This window comes from Camelus bactrianus, chromosome 10 (genome assembly GCF_048773025.1).
Source record: "Camelus bactrianus isolate YW-2024 breed Bactrian camel chromosome 10, ASM4877302v1, whole genome shotgun sequence".
In the NCBI taxonomy this organism is placed as follows: Eukaryota; Metazoa; Chordata; class Mammalia; order Artiodactyla; family Camelidae; genus Camelus; species Camelus bactrianus.
The window spans coordinates 28,521,922-28,549,635 of record NC_133548.1 but is presented as its reverse complement, the minus strand read 5'-3'; the positions used below and the strand labels follow the sequence as shown (position 1 = coordinate 28,549,635).

The window sequence follows — 27,714 nt, the reverse complement described above, 5'->3', positions numbered from 1 at the left end:
TATGTCTTCATCCTTCTTTGATCATTTTCTTGCTTTCTGTTAGCAGAGATGTTCCAGGGTCATCATGCTCTTTCCCAGTCTCTGCCCTGGATTCAGTCATTTCTTCGGGGAGTCCCAGTCATTTCAGTATTTGAAACCAAGATATTATCACTAGGTGTTCATTTCTACTGAGACACCACTTTTCCCAGGCCCTTTTAGCAGATAGCTAGGAACTAATTATACATTTACATTTACATTTATTTCTATGTCTGTCTATAAGAACTATTTCTTACCTTGGTACATCCAATTCTAATCCAATGCCAGCTGTGTTTATTCTAGCTTTATCTTCTTCTGTATTTGTAACTCCCTTTCCAATAGTAAGAACCCCAACTCTTAATTATTCTTGACATGTTTATTTTTTTGCTCAATATCTCTGGATGTAGCCAATTTCTGATACTGCTGGGCCACTACCCTCTTTACCAGTGGATCTGCCCCGTGCTGAGGTTGGCCTCCTCTGCACAGGCCTGCAACTTACCATGTCAGGCCTGATTTATGGCTATTTCACAACAGGAGGAAGGATGCTAATAAATATTTTTTAAAGAAAAGAAAGAAACAAAGCAGAAGAGGAGAAGCGACATAACTGCTAGCATTCTTTAGACCTTTTTAACACATATCAATCTCTATTAAAAAGAGAGCAGGCTTCAGGCTTAGAGCCTTCTGTAAGGCTCTATCTAGAATTTAACAACACTATTTTATCTTAATTGTGAATGAGTTTAAAGTTACCTGATTTTTTAAACTATATTTTGAGGAAAAGTTTACATATTTTAATCAGCACAGTTCTTAAGTATACAATTCAATGAGTTTAAACAAATATAGATATATGCCATGTTGAGATACAGAGTATTTTTATCTCCCTAAAAGAGGCCAGTCAATCTCCATCCACTGTAGGCATCCACTCTTCTTATTTATATCAGAATTAATTTTGCTTCCTTTGTAAATATTTTAAGGGAAGAGAAAAGTGTTAATCAATAAATTAAATAGGATTAAAAATGGTAAAGATGATGTAAGGAGTGTAGAGCAGCACAGGAGGCATAAACGGTGGGAGTTTGAGCACAACAGTTTGTTTCATGGACTTCTTGCAGAGTTGCTCTTTTGCCTTTAGAAAGGTTGCTGTTGCTACAGTGGAAATGGCCACCAGTGTTATTCAAGGTATTGGATACAAGCTACGGCCTTCCTTTCTCTACTCTTTCCACATGTACTCATCCTTCAAGCATCTTTTATATACCTACTTTGTGCTCTGTGCTCCAGGGGCTATAGATAAATAAGAAACAATGGCTGCATTCAAAATAGAGATGATCTCCATGGAACTGTTTACAAAACTGGCCACAAATTCTTATTGCCACCTTATGGATGATGGTCAAAACTCATAAATCCACTGATTTGCAAGAGGACAATTTCAAAGGCACTTGAAAGAAATGGGAAGAAAAAAGGGAAAGCAACGAGAGTAAAACTCCTATTTCATAGTCTGAATATGATTTTTAATAAACATTGTTTTATTATAAAATTACATCTAGCATTAACAAAATAAAAGAGCCAACCATACTCTACAACTTCAGCGAATTAAACACTATCAATCTAAGTGTGCTGACTCAATTATTCCTCCTATGGTAAAGTCCAGCTAGAAAGAAAATTACTTTGAATTGAAAAATTGGGGTAAAAGTCAAATGGTAATATAATCCTTCTTTTGCTCTACCTGTTTTTTGCGTTCATATCTTATTGTTGTCCAGCAACTGACCCAGTTTTGTATTGCAGTTAGCACATTGTGAAAAAACACAAAGATGAGCACAAAGTGATAAAGTCAGCCAGTCAACAGGTTTCCCTCACTGTCTGGACAGTGTCCCCAAGGAGATTATGCTCTATTTAGGGAAATAAACTACACTGAGCATTTTTTATTTTATTTTTGAGAGAAAGGAATTATAAACTCCCACATAAACATTCCCTACCTTAACTATTAAAATATGCTCACATTAGGTCATTGGTTACTAAGCAACTTCTATTAACAGAAATCACTCACTTTCCATATCCTACCTCAATCTGAGAATTTTAGCCATCCTGCAAAGTGGAATAAATTCCAGTAATTTCTTTTTACAGAGTATAGGGCAACAGCAGTAGAATCTGCTTTACTAGGAAAACCTAATGGAATTTGAGACAGACAACTTAAAGCTATAAATTCAGAAACGATCTTTTATCAACACAAATAAATAAACAACATGAATATCTGGAATTTTTTTTTTCAAAGAGCTAAAAAATACCCTAGTGAGCATCTGCCTCACTAGGGAAATCGATGGGGGGGTGTGTATGTGTGTGTGTGTGTCACAGTGTTTTGTAAATCATGGCACACTATCCACGTGTACGTGAGTAAAATCCTCATAAGTCTGTACAGTTTGCTGCCTAAGCTGTAGTACACATGTGTCCTGCATTTGAGCATCATTTAAGTATAAACTTAAGGCAGTTTAGTGTGACAGAACAATATTCACCAGTCATATATAGTGGTTGAATGAGGCATGACAGGGAATTTACAACTGAGCAAACTAATCATAGGCACACTGAGAGATCTTACATGAGGACTGCTCTTGATTAGGAAGGTTCTAAAGCCAAAGCTTGAGAGGGACTATGTTTTATAAGCTCTGCTCAAGGCTCACGTGGCCTGGAGCCATGAAGCAAGTTACTTGTTCTCTTTGCCTCAGTTTCCTCACAAGGATGTCACGGTTACAAAGATGAAACTGGCTCTATAGATGAAAATTATAAGGTTGTGGATAAGATATAGATATTATGGTGCCATTTATTATTCTGGCTACATTAAATTTACTTTCTTTCTTTGCAAGCTGAGCTTGAGACACCGGGCTCTTTGAGAGATACCCCAGGACCTAGCCTGCACCTCTTCACAGCACAGGTAAGAAAATGCTGCTTGACCTTTCTTTAGGCAAAAACTGTTGACCCATGAGTCAGTCAACATGGTGCTCTCACTTTAGTGCTCCTACAGGAACATCGCGGTCGAGGGAGAAGGAAAGATGGTAAATGCGATATTGGAGTAGTAAAAAAAGTTGGCCACATCCCTTTTCCCACTGCTAATCTATAGAATTCTTGCGTCATTCCAAACTAAGGAGGAGAGGAATCTAAAATGGGAGGAGAGATTAGATATTGTTTTAGGTTGATTTTTAATATTTGAAAATGATACTGTTCTATTATTATCTAGAAATGGCCATAAAAGCTATAGAATTGGCCTGAGAGGACAGAGAAGAAAGATCAGGTAGAATGGTTTGAGGGCAACAGTATTAATAAAAAAATAAAACTACCTTTTACTTCAGTTCATTCCACAAACAGAAGCAAGAAAGGTCAGAGCAGTAAACATGACTACTCCTTCAGTTACATAGAGCTTAAGGGAAATCAATGAGTGGTGCTATAAGTAGGTGCATTTTTTTTTTCAATTTTACGAAACTTATTTTAAAATCAGTGTTGAACTTTTAATCTCTTCCTGTATGTTTTGAGTATGTCAAATTATGTTACCAAGAAAAGGTGTTGAGAACCAGTGTGAAAAGGCATAGAAAGAATGGAACTGGCGTTGGGTAGGATATTGAGACTGAGGACCTTAAAAATCATCGGCACAAAGGTGATTGAGATGATCTTGTCTGCTTGTCCCTGAACCTGTTTTCAATTATCAGCTTTAGATACACATAGACATATAATTTTACCCCTACTTCACCAATTTAAAGGTGGCTCTCTTGAAAGATTTTGCAAAAATTCTTACTTGTCAATAAGTTTGGGAATTTTCTGGGCCCCGACAATCCAAGGACCTGGAAACAAAAATTCCACTTGAAGAATTACACTTATGTGGCAATTTGGAACTATTTAGTAGGTTAATAGTAGCTCTGCAAGGCCAAACCTTCTTTGTCTTTGGAGGAAATCCACCATTTAGTTGGTAGAAATCCCTGAACCTTGGTTTCTTCATTGCTAGAAAAATTATTAATTAATACTTAACAGGTTTGTAGAAGGATCAAAATGAAAGAATATATGCCATTGCCTGCCGGCTGCACTTGTTTTGGATTCTCCCTACCTGTCCAACTTTATCTCACACCATCTTTTTCCTTTACTCACTACCCTCCTGGCACACTAGTTGCCTTTCTCTTCTTCAAACACACGAAGCTGTTTCCTACCCCAGGGCCTTTGCAAGTGTTCTTCTCTCTGTATGTCGTATTTATTCCTCCAGCTCTTTGCTCTTTATCTTTGAGGCTTTCGCCTAATGTCGTCTTCTCAGTGAGGTCTTTCCTTGCTTTCTGTCTAAAGTTGCCTCTGTTGAATATTTGGTAGCTCATAACCTTGCTTATATCTCTCATATCACTTTACAATCTGTAATCATGTTGTCCATGTATTTATTGTGTTATGTTCTGTACCCTCCCACTGGATTTTGCAATATTTTTATGAAGGCATAATTGACATAAGACATTATATTAGTTTCAGGTGTACAACATAATGAATTGCTATTTGTATATAATGCCAAATGATCATAATAAATCTAGCTAATATCTGTCATCATACAACATTGAAAATTGTTTTTCTCATGATGAGAACTTTTAAGATCTACTCTCTTGACAACTTTCAAATATGCAACACAGTGTTACTATAGTCATCATGCCATACATTGCCTCCCCGTGACTTATTTATTTAATAACTGGAAGTTTGTATCATTTGACCCCATTCACCCATTTCTCCCATTCCCGACTCCCTGCCTATGGAAACTACCAATTTGTTCTCTGTATCTATGAGCTCATGTTTTTCTTTTTGGATTCCACATATAAGTGCGATCATACAGTGTTTGTCTTTCTCTGACCTATTTCACTTATGGCTCATCTATTTTGTAACAAATGGCAAGATTTCATTCTTTTTAATGGCAGAATGCTATTCCACTGTGTGTGTGTGTGTGTGTGTGTGTGTGTGTGTGTGTGTGTGTGTCACATTTTCTTTATCCATTTATCCATTGATGGACACTTAGGTTGTTTCCCTATCTTGACTGCAATGCTGTGGTGAAATGGGGGTAAATAGATCTTTTCAAATTAGTTTTTTGTTCTCTTTATTTAAATACTCAGAAGTGAAATAGCTGGATCACACTGTAGTTCAATTTTTAAATTTTGAGGAGCCTCCATAATGTTTTTCATAGTGACTGCACCAGTTTACATTCCCACCAACAGTGCACAAAGGTTCCCTTTTCTCCATATCCTCGTCAACATTTGTTATCTCTTGTCTTTTGATAATAGCCACTCTAACAAGTGTGAGATGATGTTTCATTGTGGTTTTGATTTGCATTTTCCTGAAGATTTGGATTTTAAGAACTTTGAGATCAAAAACCTTGTCTGTCTTGTTTACTGCAATGCCCAAGGTAGCTAATACAGTGCCTGACACACATTAGACACTCACTAATTATTCGTAGAATGAATGACATGAGTCCACTGTATATGAAAGTCTATGGGAAGGTTAGATTGAACATTTTGAAGTAACGAAAAAGTAAAGAAAATTAAAGTTTATGCTCTTTCTGAGAAAAAAATTGCTTAGGCATATTTATATGAAAGCATAAAGAGGAGGTAGGAGAAAGTTCTCTCTATAGGAGAGGTTCTAAAGGCCAGGGGCTTTTTCAGAAAGAAAGCCAACCCAGAAGCTCTGGCTTGGGTGGACAATGGCCCAGCATTCTCTGACCTCCAAAGGCCGCTCCTGGCAAAGCATGAATTTTCATTTGGCAGAGCATTTTCAGACCAGATGAACCATGCCAAACTAAGGCCTGGGGAAACAAAGCATCATTCTAATGATATCATTTTGTAAAGTAATCTTGAATGATTTTACAAGTTAATGCCAGCATCTCTTGGTATTTCAAGCTAACCTACATTTAAGCCATCATTTTTCATCTTGAAATTGATCGGAGACCCAGATGGCATCCTGGCTGAACTAGAATGTACTCCTGGGAAGAAGAAGCATTACCTGGCATGGCCACGGCTGACACAGGCCCAGGTATGCTGGCCTCAGGACTCATTTCTTGAGGAGACTGGGTATATTTGGCTCCACACTTGGGCCTGACTCCATGGACATGTCCAGAACCTCACAGTTGCTAATAATATCCTGGCTCACTGCACACAGAACATTTTTTCTCTTTTCATTTTCTGCTCCTGGTAAGCAGAACTTTTGCTTTTAACTTTGGAAGGAGTGTGTCACTTCCAGGGCTGGTACAGTAGACTGAAGGACCATAGACCTTGGATTTACACATGGCTCTCTGGCTTTACCACTTGCAAATTCTAGGATCTTTGGAAAAATCACTTAACCTGACTGAGTTTTCCTCCTCTATAAATGTGGAAGGTATCACTAAATGGAGTATTTCTGAGGATTCCATGAGATAGTGTGTGTGAATGTATTTGACACATAAAATTTTCCCTCCCTTCTCCTCTTCTTTCCCTTGAAGTTGATGTATAATGTCTCTGTCTGGTTACCAGTAGAACCAGTATTGGTGATCAGAAACTTTGGCTCTCAAGCCACATAGCCTTGCGTTCACATCCCAGGATTCCCCGTCCTAGCTGTACAGACTTGAGCAAGCCATTTAATTCTTTATACCTGAAGTGCTTTATCTGTCACATAATCACCATAATAATCCTCCTTCACAGGAGTATTGTGAAGATTATATGTACTTGACTCATGGCAATTGCTCAGCAAATATCAACCAGCTCGGTTAGCAGCCTCTGTCTTCACTGACTACCCTAAGATGTGGTGAGAGGTTTGAATGAGAGTAAACCACAAATTAGGACCAAGTGACTTTGATTATCTGACCTAGTGCAATTTCTTTAGGCATTGCCTTTGAGTTTAGTACAACCCCTCTCTAGGGTACTGGTCACTTCTTGTAGTGATTCAAAAGAAATCAGCCAGCAAACAGAGGAATACTGTATGTATGTGAGATATAGTAGACAGAATTTTGGCCCCAAGACCTTTTCTCCCTTTGGTGTTACACCCATGAATATATTATGTTACATGGCGAAAGGGACTTCATAAATGTAATTAAGGTTACTAACCAGTAAGATAGGGAGAATACATGATCCCTTTAAAGCAGAAGGGGAAATCTGAGATATTCAAAATATGAGAAGGATTCTATGTGTTATTGTTGGATTAAAGATAAAAGGAACCATGTGTCAAGGAAATGGAAACCTTAGTCCTACAACGACGTGGAACTGAATTCTGCCAGTAACCAGCGAGCTTGGAAGAGGATCCTGGGCCTCCGGAGGCTGAGAACTACAGCCCTGGCTGACACCTTGATTTTAGCCCCATGAGCCCCTAAGCACAGACTCCAGTCACGTCATGCTGTGCTTCTGACCTACCAAAACTCTGAGATAATAAAAGTTGTTGTCTTAGGCCATTAAATTTGTGGTAATTTGTTGCAGAATCCATTAAAACAATAATGCGCCAGGTTTGCAACTTTCCCTGAAGCATGAAGTATAACAATAAAAATTATTCAGGAGAGGGAAGAAGCGCTTCTTGTTGAAAAGAGCACTTTGAGTCAGATGGAGACAGTATACCACTTCCACCAGGAATCTCAGATATCCAGATTTTGAGACCTTCACGCTGATATTTGCTACTGTCTCCTCTAGACTCTGTCAGCACCTTTATATAGTTTTATTGTAGTACTTTTCATTGTTTTATAGTTAACTATGTGACAAGTTTTACAACATATTAGTGTCTTAAGAGAGAATATGTGATTTATTTTTGCATCTCCCAAACCTAGCAGAGCCTGACTTAGTTGGAGGCATTGAAGTGGGGTTTGTTAAATGAAACAATGAATTAACCTATATTTATATAGATGTTAACTTCCAAGTCCTACTAACATCAGTTTTCTTGAGTGATTTCTAAGAAGTTCAGTTCTTTTGCTTTGATGCCTGTGTCAATTTATCTGTTTGGTCCAAAAACAAATTTAATTCTGGAGATGTGTTTAAGGACATAGGAAAAAAAACTCACCCCTCAGGAGAAAGGGTGCATGATCTGGAGTAATGGAGCAGGAGGAGATGCTAAGAGACAGTCTCTTTTGCCTTTAACGGAGTATCTAAACCACATCCTAAAGCCTTACATTCTTTATGATTTCCAGGGATACAATCACCATAACATCTCTTTGTAGCCCATCTCTAATGATTCAGAAATTTATTCTTTCACTTGTTGTCTTCCTTCCCTTGTAACTTCTCCCCCATACAAGTGTGAGATGGACTTAGCAGGTATATTTGCATTATATGATTCTACCACCTCACCTTCCATCCTACTTCACTGCCCAGCCATGGCTGATTGGAACTAGGTTAAAACCATGATCCAAGATGAACCAAGCAGATTCTCCATCCTAATCCTTCTCATGGTAATTCATATTTGGACCTGAGAAGGAGCTTGCTAGTTTGTATTGTAACCACACAATGTAGACTCAGAAGTTGTTGGATACCCACTTCCCTTGGAGGACAAGAGAAGTGAAGAGATCCAACTTGTAGATAAATGGAAATAATCAGCTATAGAGAGAGAAGCTCAGGCATGATGTGAAGAAGGAAAAATCCTTGGTTCCAGAAGCCTTCCTATAATTGATGAGACCTAGATATAAGCCGCTTTCAAGATCTGTAAAGCATCTGTTTATTGTTAAAATACAGCCCTCTTCCCCACTTTTGTTTTCTTATACTAACTAGATTTGGTTTCTGTTATTTCTTAAGGAGGAATTCTAATAAATACACTACCAGAAATTTATCCTCTCTTTAAGCACATTTTTCCTTCCTGGGAAAGAAAAGGAGAAGGGGTCATGAAGTCTTATGGTATTGCTATTTTATTTAATAAATATTTACTTTAACCATATTCCTCATTTGGGACTCTGAGCCTGGGAATTGTGGGATTCCTTTCACAAGCACAGAACAATGAAGATATGGATTGATATCATTATATATGAAAAATAAATGAGGAATCAAAAAAAAAGCAAGTTTAACTTAAGTTAACTGCTTAAAGAAAAAACACACAACCAACTTAAAGAAGGAACCCATTGTCAGGAGGACAGTGAGTTCATGGTAGGCAATAATTGTTCTCCTGTACTTCACACTGGTCAGATGCCATCTGGAATTCTGTGTTCAGTTCTGGGGATTTTTGGAGAAAAATTTTAGGAAGGGCAAAAGCAAACTGGACTCTGGAAGGCATAAAGATGGAGAGAAGGCCTTAGATCCATATGGCAGAAAGGCTGGGAGATGTTCATCTAAAACCAGACCAAACTAGAGTGAGTCATTATATCCATCTTTAAACAAAGAACTGTCCAATGTGATTTAAAAAAAAAAACCCAGATTTATTGGTTCTAATTTCTCCTAAGGGTAGATATAGAAACAATGAGTAGAAACTATACAGAAGTAGATTGCAGAAAAAGAAAAAAATAAAAATTCAATTTCTGAAACCTAGAACTGTACATCAATTAGAATGAGCTTATTCATGGGGCAGTGAGCCCCCTACATAGGAAGAAAGTAGACCCTGTGTAGTGAGGCTTCCTGTGAGCAATATTTTGATACTGGGTTTTCAAAGAACATTGAAGTTATTGAGTCAAAAGAACAAAAAGAAAAAAGAATGAAGAAAAATGAAGACAGCGTAAGGGATTCATGGGACACCATTGAATGAAACAATAAATACATCCAAAAGGAGAAGAGAGAAATGGACAGAGAGGTTATCTGAGCAAACAATGATTGAAAACTTCCCAATCTGAGAAAGGAATTGGACATCCAAATTCAAGAAGCCCAAAGAACTCCAGTTGGGAAGAATTCAAAAAGGCCAATACTGCGATATATTAAAATCAAACTGTCAAAATTCAAAGACAGATAATCTCGAAAGCAGAATGAGAAAGTGATTTGTCACATACAAGAGTGCTCCCATTAGATTACCAACGGATGTATCAGCAGAGACATTACAGGTCTGAAGGGAATATGATGATACATTCAAGGTGCTGAAGGAAAAAAAAAAAAAAGCTGCCAGTCAAGAAGAATATTCTATCTGGCAAAACTGTCCTTCAAAAATGAAGGAGATATAAAGATCTAACAATATAAACAACACCTGAAGGTGTTCATCACCATTAGATCTGCCTTACTAGAAGTGCTAAATGTAGTCTCAAGTTAAAACCAAAGGACACTAAATGTAACATGAAAGTATAAGAAAATAGAAAGCTCTCTGATAAAGGTAAATATAAATTCTACCAAATATTTAAAGAAAAAAATTAACACCAATCCTTCTCAATGTTTCCAAAAATTTTTAAAGAACACTTCCAAATTTATTTTATGAGTTAAGCATTACTCTGATATCAAGCCAGACCAAAATAATATAAGAAAACTACAAGCCTTTATTTCTGATGAGTATTAATGTAAAAATCCTCAAATTCAACAGAACATTAAAATGATTATATACTATGACCAAGTGGGATTTATTACTGAAATGCAAAGATGGCTCAACATGTGAAAATCAATGTAATATACCACTTTAACGGAATTAAGGACAGATATTAAATAGTTATCTCAATGGACGTAGAAAAAGCATTTGACAAAATCCAACACCCTTTCATGATGGAAACACTCAACAAACCAGGAATCGAAGAAAACTACCTCAACACAATAGAGGCCATATATGAAAAATTCACAGCTAACATCATACTTAATTGTGAAAAACTGAAAACTTTTCTTTCAAGATCTGGAACAAGGCAAAGATGCCCACTCTGTGGTAACACTTCTATTCAATATAGTGCTGAAAGTCCTAGCTGTAGCAATTAGGCAAGAAAAAGATATAAAAGGCATCCAAGTTGAAAAGAAAGAAGTAAAATTACCTCTGTTCACAGATTACATGATTTTATATGTAGAAAACCCAGGAGATTTAACACACAAAAAAACTGGTAGAACTAGTAAATGAATTCAGCAAAGTTGCAAGACACAAAATCAAGACACAAAAATTAGTGGCATTGTATAAGCTAACAATAAACAATCCAAAAATTAAATTAATGAAAAAGTCTAATTTACAATAGCATAAAAAATGATAAAATACTTAGGAATAAACTTAACTCAGAACTCATGGACCTGGAAAAAACCTGTTGCTGGGAGGCCACTGGGGCCTCCTTACCTGTACCATTGTTATTGGCTCACATAGTCCTTTTGCTATTTTCCAGGAACTTATGCTCAGTGACCATGACAGAGCTGCTGCATCAGTGTCTCATGCTAGCAGCCTGGCCCTGACCACCTGGGTGTAGCTGACCTTGGAATGCCAGGGTTTGATGACCAGCCAAGGATCTGCTAGTTCTCGTGGAGCCCACCTTAGCCACCATGAAGGCTGCAGTGTGCACTGGGTGCAACCTGCCTTGTCTACTGTAAGAAAGATGACAGTTGCTCCAATGTCTTATGTACTACCCACCTATTGTAGCACCAAGGCCTTGGCCTGGCACAGGCCTTCCAGAAAGTGAAGAACACCTGCTCCATAATGGAGCCCAATCCGGGTTTCTCGTCTCAGCCCCAAAGGTATGAGGAGCCCCTGCAGTTCCAGTCCTACTTTTCTGGGGAGCCTTTGGGACAGTTTTTTCAAATGAGAAGAGATGAGCTCCAGAGTGAGCCCTAATCCATCAGCCTTAGGGAGAGCCAAACCCTCAAAGCAGGGGCACTTGGAATTTCCTGCAGCCTTCATTTGGGAAGAGGTATTTCAGGCACTGACATGAGGGTCCTTCCACACTGTCACAAGGAGTTTTCATTTTCTGCCACGTCCTGAAATGCAGCTCAGGAGACCTCTGTCTCTTCTTGATGGTAATGCATGGGCATGTTCTCTGAGGATGGGACAGAGGCCCATCTCTCCTCCAGTCAGCTTCAGTTTAATAAATAAGGTTTGGTTAGGAAAATCAAAACTGTTGGAGTAACGTTAGGCAGGAAGACATTTAATACAGAGAGACTGAGGCTGGGGAGCTAAGGTTAGAAGGTCAAGAAGTAAGGGAATCACAGAGACCAACTCCACTGATTCTGGCTGCCTACAACTCTAATGTGGGCGACTGTGAGAGGACACCTGGGGCTACTGGCAAAGCCTTGTGCCTGCCACCTGCTCAAGCCATAGTGTTTTTTCCTAAACTTCAACACTCCTTAAATAAGATAGTGTTGAAAGAGACAAGGAAAACTTGAGTAATATATACGAATTGTTGATAATATAGTCCCTGGTTAATAAATACATATATATATATATATATATATATACACACACACACACAACAAGATAACTAATACAAAAGAAAAAAAGGCATGCACTGAAAACTGTGAAAAGGTGATGAAAAATCAAAGATAAATAATTGGGAAGACATCCGTGTTAATTGTTTGGAAGACAATATTGCTAAAATGTCCAGGCTACCCAAATGATCCACAGATTCGGTGCAATCCATTTCAAGTTTCTAATGGCACTTTTTGCAGAAATAGAAAAAGGAGTATCCCAAAATTCATATGGAAACTCAAAGGACCCCAAACAGCCAAAACAATTTTGAGAAAGAATAATGAAGTTGGAGGTGTCATACTTCCTAATTTCAAGACATAAAATAAAGTCATTAGTAATCAAAACAGTGTAACACTGGCATAAAATCAGACATGTAGACCAATGGGACAGAATCAAGAGCCCAGAAATAAATTCTAATGTGTATGGTCAAATTATCTTCAACAAGAGTGCCAAAGCTACACAATAGGAAAAGGATAGTCTCTCAACAAATGGTGTTGGGAAAACTGAATGTCCACCTCCAGAATAAAAAGTAACTCAAAACAGATTAAACATCTTGCTATAGATTGAATTCTGTGCCCCTCGCCCAAATTCATCTGTTAAACCCCCATCCCCAATGTGATGGTATTCAGAGGTGGGTCTTTTGGGAGATCATTAGGTCATGAGGATGGAACCTTCATGCATAAGATTTATGCCTTTATAAAAGATACCCTAGAGAGCTTCCTTACCTGTTCCACCCTATATGCACACAGTGAGAAGACAGCTGTTCATGAGCCAGGTAGTTGGCTGACTTTGACCAGACACCAGATCTGCTGGCACCTTGATCTTAGATTTCCCAACCTCCAGAATGGTGAGAAGTAAATTTCTGTTGTTTATAAAAGCCACCCACCTGTGGTACTCTGTTACAGTAGTTTGAGTAGATTAAGGCAGAAATTGGTACTAAGAAGTACAGTGCTTCCATGAAAAAATGCTCAATATCACTAATTATCAGAGAAATGCAAATCAAAACTACAATGAGGTATCACCTCACATCAGTCAGAATGGCCATCGTTCAAAAATCCACAAATGACAAATGCTGGAGAGGCTGTGGAGAAAAGGGAACCCTCCTGCACTGCTGGTGGGAATGTAGTTTGGTGCAGCCACTATGGAAAACAGTATGGAGATTCCTCAAAAGACTAGGAATAGACTTACCATATGCCTGCTCCTGGGCATATATCCAAAAGGAACCCTACTCCAAAATGACACCTGCAGCCCAATGTTCATAGCAGCACTATTTACAATAGCCAAGACATGGAAACAGCCTAAATGCCAATCAACAGATGACTGGATAAAGAAGAGGTGGTATATTTATACAATGGAATACTATTCAGCCATAAAAACTGACAACATAACGCCATTTGCAGCAACATGGATGGCCCTGGAGAATGTCATTCTAAGTGAAGTAAGCCGGAAAGAGAAAGAAAAATACCATATGAGATCGCTCATATGTGGAATTTAAAATTAAAAACAAACAAACAAACAAACAAAACATAAATACAAAACAGAAATAGACTCTTAGACATAGAATACAAACTTGTGGTTCCCAAGGGGGCAGCGGGTGGGAAGGGATAGACTGGGATTTCAAAATGTAGAGTAGATAAACAAGATTATACTGTACAGCACAGGGAAATATATACAAGATCTTATGGTAGCTCACAGAGAAAAAAATGTAACAATGAATATATATATGTTCATGTGTAACTGAAAAATTATGCTGTACACTGGAATTTGGCACAGCATTGTAAAATTGCTATAAATCAATAAAAATGTTAAAAAAAAAAAAAAGAAGTGCAGTGCTTCTTTAACAAATACCTAAAAATGGGGAAGTGGCTTTAGAGCTGGTTAATGGGTAAAGGCTGGAAGATTTTCAAAGTGCATGCTAGAAAAAGCCAACATTATCATGAACAGACCATTAAGGGTGACTCGTGTGGGCGCCCAGAAAGAAAAAAAGAACCACAGAAAAATACTCAATCTTTTTAGATTACCTAAATAATCTTGAACTGAATGTTAGTAGAAATATGGATAGTAAAAGCCATTCTGATGAGGTCTTAGATGGAAATGAGCAACATGTTATTGGAAACTGGAGGAAAGGTCATCCTTATTATAAAGTGACAAGGAACTTGGCTGAATTGTGTCATGTTAGTGTTTCGTGGAAGGTGGAACTTTCAAGTAATGAAATTGGATATAAATATCCAATTCAGCTAAAGCTAAAACTATTTCTAAGCAAAGTATTGAAGCTATGGCTTGGCACATCTAACTGCTTATAGTAAAATTTGAGAAGAGAGAACTGACTTAAAGATGGAATTGTCAAACAAACAGTAAGTAGAACTTAAATTCTCAGCCTCTCCATATTGTAAAAAATGAAACACTAAGGGTGTGACCAAGAGACAGTTTAATGAAATAGGTAGAGATCAGCCATCTCAACAGAAGCCAGGAGTTATTCTCTAAGACCCTGGAGGAATGACCCTGAAGGCAATTCAGAGATCATCAGATCTACCACTCCCATCGCAAGCCCAGAAGGCAGGGCAGTTTCAAAGGGAAGATTCTTGGCATTTGCAGAGCCTCAGCCCTTGCCATCAGTACTACTTCACATGAAGGGCTCTCCAGCACCATGCTCTTCAGCCACCCCAGGTGCTGCTGTGCTCGACCCCAGTGCAGCACGGTGCAGGCAGCAAATTTTGGCAGCATCTGTGTGGTGCCATCTCTGCAGCCCTCAGAGTACATGGGTCCAGGGACATGGCTGCCTCTGCTTAGGTTTCAAAGGATGGAGCTGCCCAGAGCCATGGGCTTTCAGTTCTGACCTAAAAGAACCACTGCAGTGGGCCTTAGCAGAGACCTGCTGTGGGACTATCTTGCCAAGCCTTGGGGGTAACATTGCTACCCCCATGAGTCTCGAAGGTAGAGCAATGAGCCAAAGGGTACTGTTCTTGAGACATAGGATCTAATGGAATTTTCCCTGTTAGGTTTTGGAATTATCTGAGACCTGTCACTTCTTTCTTTCATATTTCTCCCCTTTGAAATGTGAATATATATTCTCTGCCTTTACCACAACTGTATTTTGGAAACACATAACGTGTTTTGTTTCACAGATTCACAGTTGGAAAGGAATTTGCCTCAGGATGAATCGTACCTTGAGTCTCACCCATATCTGATTTATATGAAATTTAGATTAGACTTTGGACTTTAGATTTTTGAGTTGATGCTGGAATAAGTTAAGACTTTGGGGGCTTCTGGGATTAATGAATGTATTTTACCAGTGAGAAGTACATGAATTTGGGGGGCCAGTGGTAAAAACTGAATGTTTATGTTTCTGCAAAATTCTTACATTGAAAACAAACCCCCAAAGTGATGATATTTAGAGGTGGGACCTTTGGGAGATGATTAGGTCATGAAAATGGAACCCTCATGCATGAGATTAATGCTCTTATAAAAAAAACTCCTTAGCGCCCCCTCGCTCCTTCTGCCATGTGAGGACAGCGGTCTATGAACCAGGAAGTTGACTCTCACTGAACACCAAATTTGCCAGTGCTTTGACCTTGAACTTTTCATTCTCCAGAACTATAAGAAATACATTTCTGTTATTTATCAGTCACCCAGTCTAAGGTATTTTGTAACAGCAGCCTGAATGGACAAAGACAAATCTGAATGTAAGACCTGAAACTATAAAACTCCTAGAAGAAAACATAGGAAAAAAGCTTCATGATATTGAATTTGGTAATGATTTATTGAATATGACACAAAAGCACAGACAACAAAAGTGGAAACTGACCAGTGAGATCACATCAAACTTAAAAACGTCTATGCCACAAGGGAAACATTTAACAGAATAAAAAGACAACCTACAGAATGGGAGAAAATATTTACGAACCATATATCTGATAAGAGGTTAATATCCAGAATATATAAAGAACTCCTGCAACTCAACTACAAAAAAATAAACAACCTGATTAAAAAATAGGCAAGGGACTTAAATGGATGTTTCTCCAGAGGAGATAAACAAATGGCCAACAAGCATGTTCAACATCATAATCACTAGGGAAATGTAAATCAAAACTATAATGAGCTATCACCTCATACCCATTAGGATGGCCACTATCAAAAAAACAAAACAGAAAACAAAAAATAAAAATTGTTGGTGAGGATGTAGAGAAATTGGAACTTTTATGCACTTTTAATGGGAAGGTAAGATGGTGCAGTGCTATGGAAAACAGTATGGAAGTTCCTCAAAAAATTAAAAATAGAATTATCATATGATCCAGCAAAATCACTTCTGATTCTGTATCTAAAAGAATTGAAAACAGGATCTTGAAAAGATATTTTCACACCCATATTTATTGAAGCATTATTTGTTAAGTTCCAAGAGTTGAAAGCAACCCTAATGTCCATTGACAGATAAAGACAAAATAGTATATACATATATACATACAATGGAATATTATTCAGCCTTAAAGAAGAAGGAAATTCTGCCATATACTTCACTTTTAGCTCCCCACACATCCTGAGCTTCTGCTGTTGTTTTCATCCTTGAAATCAACCCTTTTCTTTTTCACTCAGCAGCTTATGTGACCTTAACCTATTTAATCTTGTCCAACTCTATTAGTTACCTATTGCTGCATAACAAATTACCCCAACACTTAGTATCTTAAAGCAATGATAATCATTTATTATTGTTGGGAATGTCTATGGATCAGGAATTTGGAAATGGCTTTGTTGGGTAGTTCTGCCTTGGGAGTTTTTCCAGGGTTGCAGCCAGATGTCAGCCGGAGCCATCTGAAAGCTTAACTGCACTGGGGGATTTATTTCCAAGGTGGCACAATCACATGGCTGGCAAGTTGGGGCTGGCGATTGGCAGGTGGCCTTTCTATGTGGGCCTCTCTTCAGGGTTGTTTGAAAGACTTCACTGCACAGGGGCCAGCTTTCCTCAGAAGCCATATATTATATATGTGCATAATATATATGATATATATGACATATATTTAACACAGAATGTGTGCATTTTATATGTATACATATACATGTATATATTTGTGCATCATATATATGCATATATGTATGTACATACAATGCACGTAGGTCATTTTTAAATGTATACGTTACCTCTTTATGTGTCTGACATCCATCATGCCTTATTATACTTGTCTGTCGTGTTTTTCTCAAAGATTAATCAGGGAAGGGGAAAAGGAAGAAGACAGGGAGGGAAAGGAAAGAAGGAGCAATCTTGAGTAATTAGATTTGGTTGTCACAGGTTTCATGACACACGAGCATTCCAATTCTGTTAATTAACAGATGGTTAACAAAAATATCCTTGTAGGGGCAGTTGGAAAGGAGCAGGCAGAGTTAGAAAAACTTCCATCCACAACAACACAAATGTTGAGGAATGTGTGTGACCTTTGGCGTCATTCGGTTGGCACAGCTCTGACAATCATGTTCAGTCATATTTGGGTTTAATTTTCTTTTCTGTTCTCTTTTTGATATTTCACTGACATACTCTGGCTCACAAGCAGCGGGGGATGGAAGTTGTAAAAAGGAGTGCGGTCTTGGAGATGGCAGAGGACAAAAGTGCTCAACACTAAAGCATTCCTAGAATGTTTCATGGAGTTTTTCAGTTATAATCTTCCCATGCTGGGAGGTCCGCATGCACTGGAGATATTAGATTTTTTCTTATAACAAGATTCTCCGCCAAAAGAGAGCTTTACACATTAAATATATTAATGATGCTTCATCTTTTTAATGACACTGTTGCTGTTCCATGGCTCCTATAGCTTTTCCGACAAAATTCTTACCTTGATTTCCTAAAATCATTAGTTTGCGCTGGTCTTTCCCCAGGACTATGAAAGAGTCATGTATTACTTATCTTTATGTACATATCACAGAGCCTGATACACAATAGATATGCATCAAGTATGAGCAGATGGATTAAATCATTTATGGAAAATAATCGTATTTAAGATTTCACCTTGACAGAGTCCTCCCCATCAAATACACCACTTATTGAAATCTGTAGAAGCAGTGAGTTGATCCTTATTGATCAGGCATAGTTACAATCAAACTGAATATCATGAAATCCATTGAGGAGTTTCCTCCACATGTCTATTGTATATGCTGCAGTTTCTGACATTGTCGGGCAATTATCCTTTACCCACAATTCCTGTCGGTTTCAAAAGAGACCTGATTCTGCCTTCAGGATTCAGGGACCCAAGATTTCTTGTCTTTGGAATTTAGTGTCAAGTGAGACATAAGCCTGACTCTGGTCTTCAAGGGAATGCCAGTCAGCAAAGTTTCACTAAGCATTTCCGTAGTGTCAAATACTATGTTAAGGCACGGGGACAGCAAGGTAATTAATACTGTGTGTGCCTTCTAGGAAAAAGCAGCTGAGTTCCTCTCTAAGCCCTGGAGACTGAGCAGAGGTTACTGTAGTGGTCACTGTGGTGCCTTGGCCTGATGCCCCATCCCACCTGTTTCAGGACTGAAGCACCAGTTCCCCTGCCTGCTGTGTGTTGGTGACTAACAGCTTAGAGTTGAGGCCTCCTGGGAGACTGGACTCATCTTAAAGGGAGCCACCACACCCAAGGTTATGGCCCTGGTCAGTAAGGAGATAGAAAAGTCTGCTCCTGGCCCTGATTTGGGACAGCTCTGCAGGGTTGTACCTGCTGTAAAGCTCCCAGTAGGATCAACTGGGCCTTTGCAGTGACTGCTTTGCAGTTTGACTTCCCCCCTGCCCCATTCTGCTTCCTTCACTCCCCTATATGTGTTGTCCTTGCAAGTACTCCCCCAAAAATCTGCTTGTCTGCTTCCTGGTAAACATGACCTATGAAAGTCACTATACTTAGAGTATTGTTATGGGATAACCCCATGAAAATATGTATCAATATAAATATATATATAAACATGAAGTGAAGTGTATATATATATAAGTATATATAAGCATATATGTGTGTACACATATATATATAGGAGCAGTTAGAGTCTTGACTTACATCTGTGCTGTGAATCATGTTTTGTCATATATATATATTTCACAGGAAGAAACTAGTTTCAGCCATAAGTTTTGGGTAACACTAATAAAGCATTCTTTAATTCAACAATAGAAATCTAATTTACTTCTTTTAGTATTTATCACACTTGCCTAAAACTCAGAACTAGAACTCAGTACTGAAGGTATACTCAGTATTAGAACTCAGTACTTATGGTGCAAGTGTGGATCATTTTCAGTGTATTAAGACTAAAGGAATTTTATTCTCCTGTAGCAGCTGCTATAAGAACGGGAAATGAAACTATTTTTATTCCTCTGGAGAAAATTTCTAGATAATTCACTCATATTGTATTTGCCAAAGGTGTTGTTATAAAGCAATGTGTACAAATTTCAAGGTTTTTTTTTTTTTAAAAAAAATCAATTATTTTCATAGCATGTATTCTGTAATATTAGTTAGTTGTTTAATATCTGATTCAATACTATAGCAGTGACAGATACACACCAAGTGCTTAATAGAAGGCTACTTACTTAATTTGTTATGTACCATGATAAAGAATTCAGTATATTAAGATATAAAATCTTTCTAATCTTTGAAAACATCAAAATGCATCTGCTGATTGATAATGAAATGCCAAAAATAAAATAAAATAAATTTTACACGTAATTTGTAACAGACATTGGGGTATATAAATTCAAAGTACGTATAAGTCCTTCCCTAAGTCTTTTTCTAAACTTTTCTTTGGTTAACATGATCAGAGAGAATGACAGATTACCATTTCTCAGACTATTTGTCAAGATGGTACCTGAAGTCATAAACTAAATATTTATACAGAACAGTATAGACTATAAAATTTGCATGAACTTTTAAGAGAGGACATAAAACTTCAAAGAAATTCCTACAGTGAGCTGGTTTTACCTAGTCTTTAGATTATTCTCTTTTTCTCTCCCTCCTCACATTCTTTGCTGCACTTAAGCAGTAAAGTTTGAGAAAAACTGCTATGCAGATTTGATTCTAGATCATACATTTGGCCTTTTGCTTAGAGATGGCCACCGTTTATTTATGCAACCATCCTTTATTGATAACATGCTATGTGTGGCATTGTATAAAGAAAACTTTCTCCTCTTTTCTCCGCTGCAGTCCTATACCGTATGACAGCTTCCATTCAACCTCAGTAATCCAAGCTCCACTTAAAGCCTACACAATTTTAAGCCTTTAAGAAAGCATGACTGCCCTCAAAGTCATCAACATGGAGGGAAGCTCTGAAGTCCTGCACTGACCTTCAGCTCAAAGGTGAGACACCGTGAACGCTGAGGTCCAGCTCCTCAGATAAACAGCAAGCTGGCTTCCCTGAATTAGGCATCTTTCCAGGTGCTCTCTGGGCAAACAAAGAAGACCTGATGTGGATAAGGTGAGAAACAGTTTAAAAACCAATTTGAATTAGTCAGTGGAGGCTGAGTTGCCCCCACCCCACCCTTCTTTAGGTCCAGAGGTTACATATTTTCCTGACATTTCTGCATTCAGCTCTCTTGCTCACAGGCTTTGTAGAACCCGAGGGGTTTACATTATCCAGATGAGTGTGGAGGAAATCAAAGTTTCATTCACTGTTGTGGGTGGGCTTGGGTAAGGGAATGAAAGTGTTTGCTAAATTTAGATGGCTCGTATAATGCTCACTAACCACAACAACGTGTTTTCAGAACACTAACTTTGGAAAGACCAGCATCTTCCCCCTAAACAGCTTCTCTCACATTGAATTGAACAGAATTAGAAACACTTGAGAGCAGTAACTTATATGAAGTCTTTTTAACTGCAAAGATTTCCATTGGACCAGGGTGACCAAAAATTAGTGCACATGGACAGCTGTCAAGAGGAAGTCATTATCAATCTCTGTTTTAAAAATAGCCAACAAGTTTTCATTACAGCAAACAGAAGATTTTAATTTGGTGTAATTCCTTCCCCAATAAATGATATGCCCAGTGGTGTGTCTTGTCATTTTAATTTTGACAAAAATCTACTGATTTCAAGTGAATGTGAGACAGCCATATTTGTGGTTTCAGTCTAATGAAATCCCTAATTTAGGGAATCAGTGACTTTCAGAGACATTAGAACTGTTTACCATGAAGAAGAATTAGCTGATTCTGCCTAAGAATATCTGCCTGGGGTGATCTTTTGGGGGGCCTTTCCTTGTAGACCTCCCTCAAGAAGTAATACCTTAACCTATTTTTTTTATTTAATTATCATTCAGGATTCTTTTTATGATTTTTTTATTTTGTATTATCTCTGCTCTTTTATTGTAATCATTTTGATGACTGCCATCTCATCTGTTTAACATCTTTTTCTAATTTGTCTTTGCAATAAGGATTGTAAACAGCCACACTTTGGGGATAAATAGCTGAATGCCTTCCGAGTGTTCTATAGATCTGTACCTGGCCCTTCCTCACTCTCTTCTGGCTTTGATGAAGATCTCAATCCTCATTTTGGCTGCCTGAGAGAAACTGAAAAAGCCCTACTCCCTCCAGAGTCCAGAGTCTAAATTACTCTAGAGGAAGAGACTTCAAAGGTAGCTCAGAAAAGTCACTGCTATAAAAACTTTATCTTCTTTTCAGTATGCTTCAAGGTCTCCATGAAAAAAAATTAAAATTTTAAACTATAAAGTAGAGCTTCACATTACTGTATTTATGATCCATTTGTTTCCTTGTTAATAAATGTGAAATCAACATGTCTAACTCTCGCCTAAGGAAAGCATCCAGTTATTTGCTTGACGCCTTCCAAAGCCTACCTAAGCTGCTTTGGGAGATTCCAGAACTTCTACACATTATGCTAGATTCCAAATCTGTTATGAACAGATTTGTTCCCCTTCCTCCGGTCCCTATTTTAGGGCATGTCACCATTGTCTAAGCCTAAACCTGGAATATCATTCATTCTGCCTCTTCTCTGTCCCTTACCGGTGGTAATGAGTCAATTCAGTTCATGGATTCTCATCCTAAATGTCTCTCCAATGCATTTCCTTCCATCAGTCTCTTTTTCTGAAGCAGCCTCCTAACTGGTTCCTTTGCTGTCATTCAGCCTTGGCTGTCTCTCATTCCTTCTCTGATCTGCAGCCAAAGAGATACTAATGAAATATAAATATTACACACCTCTCTCCCTACCCTTTTATAGTCTCCAGTTCTTTTCTGATCTCAGAATAAAGTCTAAATCCTTCAATATCATCCAAGACCTTTCCAGATCTACCCCTCAAATCCTATCTCTCCGTTGTCAACTTTCACTACCATCCCCACCTTGAAATTTGGTAACAATTGCTTTGAGATCCCCAAATATGACTCTTGCCTCTGGACCTTTGCACCTGCTGCTTCCTTTGCTTAGCACATTTTTTTTTTTTTTTTTTTGCTTATTGCCTGGCTACCTTCTATTTGTTCTTCAAGAGTCCATTTAAATGTTACCTTCTCCAGGGAGTCCTCGATTGTCCCACTTCTATGCTCCTGAAGCTTTGGGGTTCAGCCAACAGTACCTGTTTCACCAAACTTTTCCCAACCCATTCTCCCACTGATGAGATCATATCTTATTCAACTTTCTATGTTCAACACCTGGCATGGAGCCTGATACAGAGCAGGCTCAATGAATGCTGTTGAATGAACGAATGAATAGATGAATGAATGAATGAATGAATGAATGAATGAATGAATGAATGAATGAACACTGACACTTGGGATGTGCTTTGCTTCTCCTTTGGAGGCTGCTTTCAGGCACTGTAACCATCAGATGTAACTCATCCCTGTATCTGCTCTCCTGTGGCAACAATGTGTACTCTTTGGAGGGTGATGGTGCATCTTGCTGTTTGAAGGTTTCCAAGAATAAGGCTTTAAATGATTTTAAAGAATAAAGCTTTAAAGGGAGTGGGGACAGGAAAGAAACAAATAGCAGTCAGTAAAGCAGGAGAGCTTGAAACCCCAGGGACAGTCAGTGAAATTCTCTCATTTTCAAGGCACAGAAACCAAGGTATGGAAAGGTCCAGAACTGGCTGCCAGGGGTCATAACCATGTTAACCACAAAGGGTCCTGGAGATCAGGCGTTCTTATACAGCCTGTTTTTCCTAAAGTGTGCAGTGTAGAGATTCTGTGCTATCTAATCCTATAGCCACTAGCCTCATGTGACTGTTGAGTACTTTAAGTGTGGCTGATATGAATTGAGATGTGCTATAAGTGTAAAATACATACCAGATATAAAAGACAATATAAAAAAGCAGTGTAAAATATCTCATAAATAAGTTTTATATTGATTATGTGTTGAAATGATAATATTTTAGATATGTGGGTTTAAATCAAATATTAAAATTAATTTCTCCAATTTATTTTTATTTTTTAATGTAGTTAGTAGAAAATTTTTAATTATGTATGATGTGCATTGTATTTCTACCAAACAGGTTTGTTCACGATGAATTTTAGGTAATGTGCAGACAGGTCATTGAATTAATTGTATAGTATGAGAATTAATAAGAATAAATTGTATAGTATGAAAAGTTTTTCTCTTTTTCATTCCCCTTTAACCCTTCTGATTAGATCAAAGAGAAATATCAGCTTAGTACTGGTTTTTCTCTAATACTACATAATTTCCCTTTTTAACAAAGAGAAAGAAGCCTCAATATTCAGAGTCTTAGAAAGCAATAAAGTCTAGGTAAAATTTAACAACATAGTTTTGTTTTGTCTTGTTTGCTTTTTGAATTGCTCTCTATTTAGATTGGATGATACTAGTTTTCAATCTATTGTGATGAAATAAACTTTTATTTATAAATATATCTATTTACCTAAAAAAATAGTGTATTTAAATCCAAATAGTACATAAATACTAGGAGAGATGGCACAGGACTGAAAAATATCACAAAAGTATTATGGGAATGGCCAATGTTTGGGAAACAGCCTTATATGATGTAGAACCTATTCCTGGCAAGCCCAGGACACTGAGTCTTCTGCAGATGATCTATAAAACCTCAACATATAATCTGTAAAATGTGACTGTTCAGAGTTTAACTCCAACTTCAATAGGGCCATTGCAACATTCTGGTCACAGGAGACTAGATTCAGACACAGTTGGCCAACAAGGAGTATGGCAGTCAAGGTCCTATATCATGAACTGAGATGACCATGTCTTTTGGGCCAAGGGAAAATGCTGGCTGTTTCTAGTAGTTGAATCTAGAAGTAACTTGAGGGCATTCTGGGTGGGAGAACTGAGGGAGAAGAAACATGGGGAAAATTGGAACAATGGAAAATGAGGAGGATATAAGCAAATTCCCGAGTTACATCTTAAAGGTCAAATAGCATAATAAGCTCTAGCCTAGGACTATTTGGGCTTGAATCCTGGTTTGGCCACCTGTGATCCAGGCTAAATTACGTTCTATAGTTTAGTTTCCTTGTCTGTGAACATGTTAGTAATAATCACTACCTTAAAAGCTTTCTGTAAGGCACATACTAAATACTAGCTCAATATTAGCTGTAGTCATCATTGTTCACACTTTCATCATCATTGCTGTCACACACAGTGATGATGTTCAGAGGTGTATGGAGATATATGTGTGATTCTAATCTAGAATAGGCATCAATAAATTGAGACCTGCAGTCGGAGAGCATGCAGAAGACAGCGTATGACGAAAATAATCAGATTAAGTAAAGATGGCCAAGGTATCCTACAGCCAGGCTTTCTTAAGAATCCTTTCCCTAAAGGACCAGTCACAGTGAACTATGACGTAGGCACTCTGATGACACTGAACAATCCTGTAGAAATGTTTCTTTTTAAGCTCTCTAAAAGCAAGGTTAATATGTGGACAAATATTGTTATCTCTGCTTTTGCCAGTGATGACACATCTTGTAGCTGGTTAATGGCTGTTTTTACAACATACCATTAAGACATTTTTCCTACAGTTTTTTTTTTTTTCCATGCAGTGGTTGGGGCTTGAAGAAGCAAAGAAGAAGAGAAGATGCCTCTAAATAGCTTTTTTTTTTTGTCTTTTTGCAATCATGCTGATTTCTATAGCCTGAGGTCTCTACTCCCACACATTCTGATGATGGGTAAATTAGTGTAGTAATAACTTAGACCAGCATTAATCTGTGCCTTTTTTTTTTTTTTTACTTCATGTACCTCTTCAAAAACCTTAGGACACCTATAAACAATAATTTTTAACTATTTTGAAGGGTTTAAAATGCCATTTGAAAATCTACTGAAAGTTGGAGTGTGTTCCCAGAAAGATAAACATTCCCACATATAAAGAGAAAATGTTACACACAATTTCATAGGGTTCAAGGATCCAGGTTAAACATCTCTACTGTAAGCACAAGTAGCCCATTGGCCAACCTGGAACTACAGAGGTAATGCAGAAAATGTAGGTTAGCAAGGTCCCTGATCTCTGGGGCACAAATATCTTTGAAGGCAAAAGGCAGAACAGAAATGTTTTTATTTTTGAATTTTTGATAGGAAGTTGAATAACTGTCTTTCTCTTGGTTTATGTCATTATAGGATAGCTTCGTTATTAAAAATGCTGTGGACTTAGAGAATAAGATTACCATCACAGCCTAAGATACGTAAGACAGATCCCAGAGAGAGAAGCTGGTTAGATCTTCAAGTCCGTGAATGACACCAGGTGAGAATGATTGAAAGTGTCTGAACATCTAGTTCAAATCATTCATTGAACAGACCTTTTATTTTACATCTGTGCCAAACAAAGTTAATTTCTAAGGTCACAAAGCTAGCTGGTGGCAGAGCCAACCACTCTGTCCTAACAACTAGGCCGGGATTTTGTGACTATGTTACTCCACAAAAATTTGTCATAGGGAAATAAAATTCACAGTCCGCCAAATCTTACCTTTGTTTAGAGCTATGCACTGACAAAAGAAAGGTATAGGTCATTTGGCATTTTGAAAGAGATAAATAAGGAATATAAATTGAAAGCAAGATTTCAAGACGTGGCAATGTTGCTGTAAAACCATTTAACCTAATAGAACTTAATCTAATATGGTTTTTCCACCGACCTTGACTATAATGTACTTCTCCTCAATTCTGTTGGAGTACTTTTGCCCAATTTGGTGTTCCACGGAACGCTTTTCTCCCAAGATACTTAATGAACAAAAGATTTTGGGAAATGTTCTATGTTTTAGTCTCTGACGTGTTAAAAAGCACATAAGAACCTTCAAGGCTCTGGGAAGTCCTGCAGTAAAACATAACAGTGAAAATCTTGTTTGGCTTTGTCTGTATTTCCCAAAGTCAATGTATCTCACAATACTCCTTTTTTGTTTGTTTGTTTTTTGGGAAGGAGGTAACTAGGTCTATTTATTTACTTATTATTAGTTTTTTTTTTTAATGGAGGTACCCAGGATTGAACCCAGGAACTTGTACATGCTAAGCACACACTCTACCCCTGAGCCATACCCACCCCCACCCACACCACTTCTTTAATACAACACTTGTTAAAATCCCGCACAGTGGATGTTCTACGGCACATACTATAAAGAATCCTGCTGTAGCTTTACAAGTCTTCAGTCTAAGCTCCCATTTTCCAATGATTGTTGGAAGTGCAGAGCAACTATTTTATGAAAGCCTGCTGCCTTGGCATACCATCCTTTCCAATTGAGTTATATAAACAATGCTAACTAAAACCACCTCTGTTTCTGTTTCAAGCTTTTCTCTTTCCATTACACTGGCTTTATGTCCTGCCTTCTTAACTCTCTTCACATCCATCAACCTACTATTTCCATTTCAGAAATATATTGTATGGAAATAATCATATTTAATTTATTTGATAATGAAAAGTTGGAAACAACATAATCTCGTATATTAGTGAGATGGATAAGTAAATTATCCATATAATGTTAGACAACTATCAAAGATCACATTTTTCTTTTTTTTAATTGAAGTATAATTGATTTATGTATTGTTAGTTTCAGGTGTACAGCATAGTGATTCAGTTATTTTTTCTGGTTATATTCCGTTATACATTATTACAAGGTATTGACTATAATTCCCTGTGCTATACAGTAAATCCTTATTACTTACCTATTTCATCTGTTTGTATCTGTTAATCCTGTGCTCCTAATTTGTTCCTTCCCCCTTCCTCTTCCCTTTGGTAGCCATAAGTTTGTTTCCTATGTCTGTGAGTCTGCTTCTGTTTTGTATATAGATACATTTGTATTTTTTTTTTAGATTCTACATATAAGTGATATATAGTATTTGTCTCTCTCTGGCTGACTTACTTCAGTAAGTATAAATTCTCTAGGTCCATCCCTGTTGCTGTAAATGGCAATATTTCATTTCTTTTTTTAATGGCTGAGTGATATTTTATTGTGTGTGTGTGTGTGTGTGTGTGTGTGTGTATGTGTGTGTGTGTGTGGCATCTTCTTAAGCCAATCATCTATTGATTGGAACCTGGGTTGTTTTCATGTCTTGG

General features: G+C 37.7%; 1 protein-coding gene across 7 annotated transcripts in view; it reads left to right on the top strand.

The window, feature by feature from the left end:
* The window catches only part of METTL15 (methyltransferase 15, mitochondrial 12S rRNA N4-cytidine), a 471,343-nt gene that overhangs the window by 180,055 nt on the left and 263,574 nt on the right, over positions 1 to 27,714 (top strand). For 5 of the 7 annotated variants that reach the window (XR_012509634.1, XR_012509635.1, XR_012509636.1 and 2 more), the window contains exons 7-8: positions 2,865 to 2,932; positions 25,791 to 25,914. Coding sequence is in view for 1 of the 7 variants with exons in the window: in XM_074372221.1 (XP_074228322.1) it covers positions 2,865 to 2,932; positions 20,427 to 20,441 (83 nt within the window). In the remaining 6 variants the exon portion in view is untranslated. Of the gene's footprint in view, positions 1 to 2,864; positions 2,933 to 20,426; positions 20,807 to 25,790; positions 25,915 to 27,714 lie in introns of those variants that run through there. The other 2 variants (XR_012509638.1, XM_074372221.1) reach the window with 2 other exon arrangements.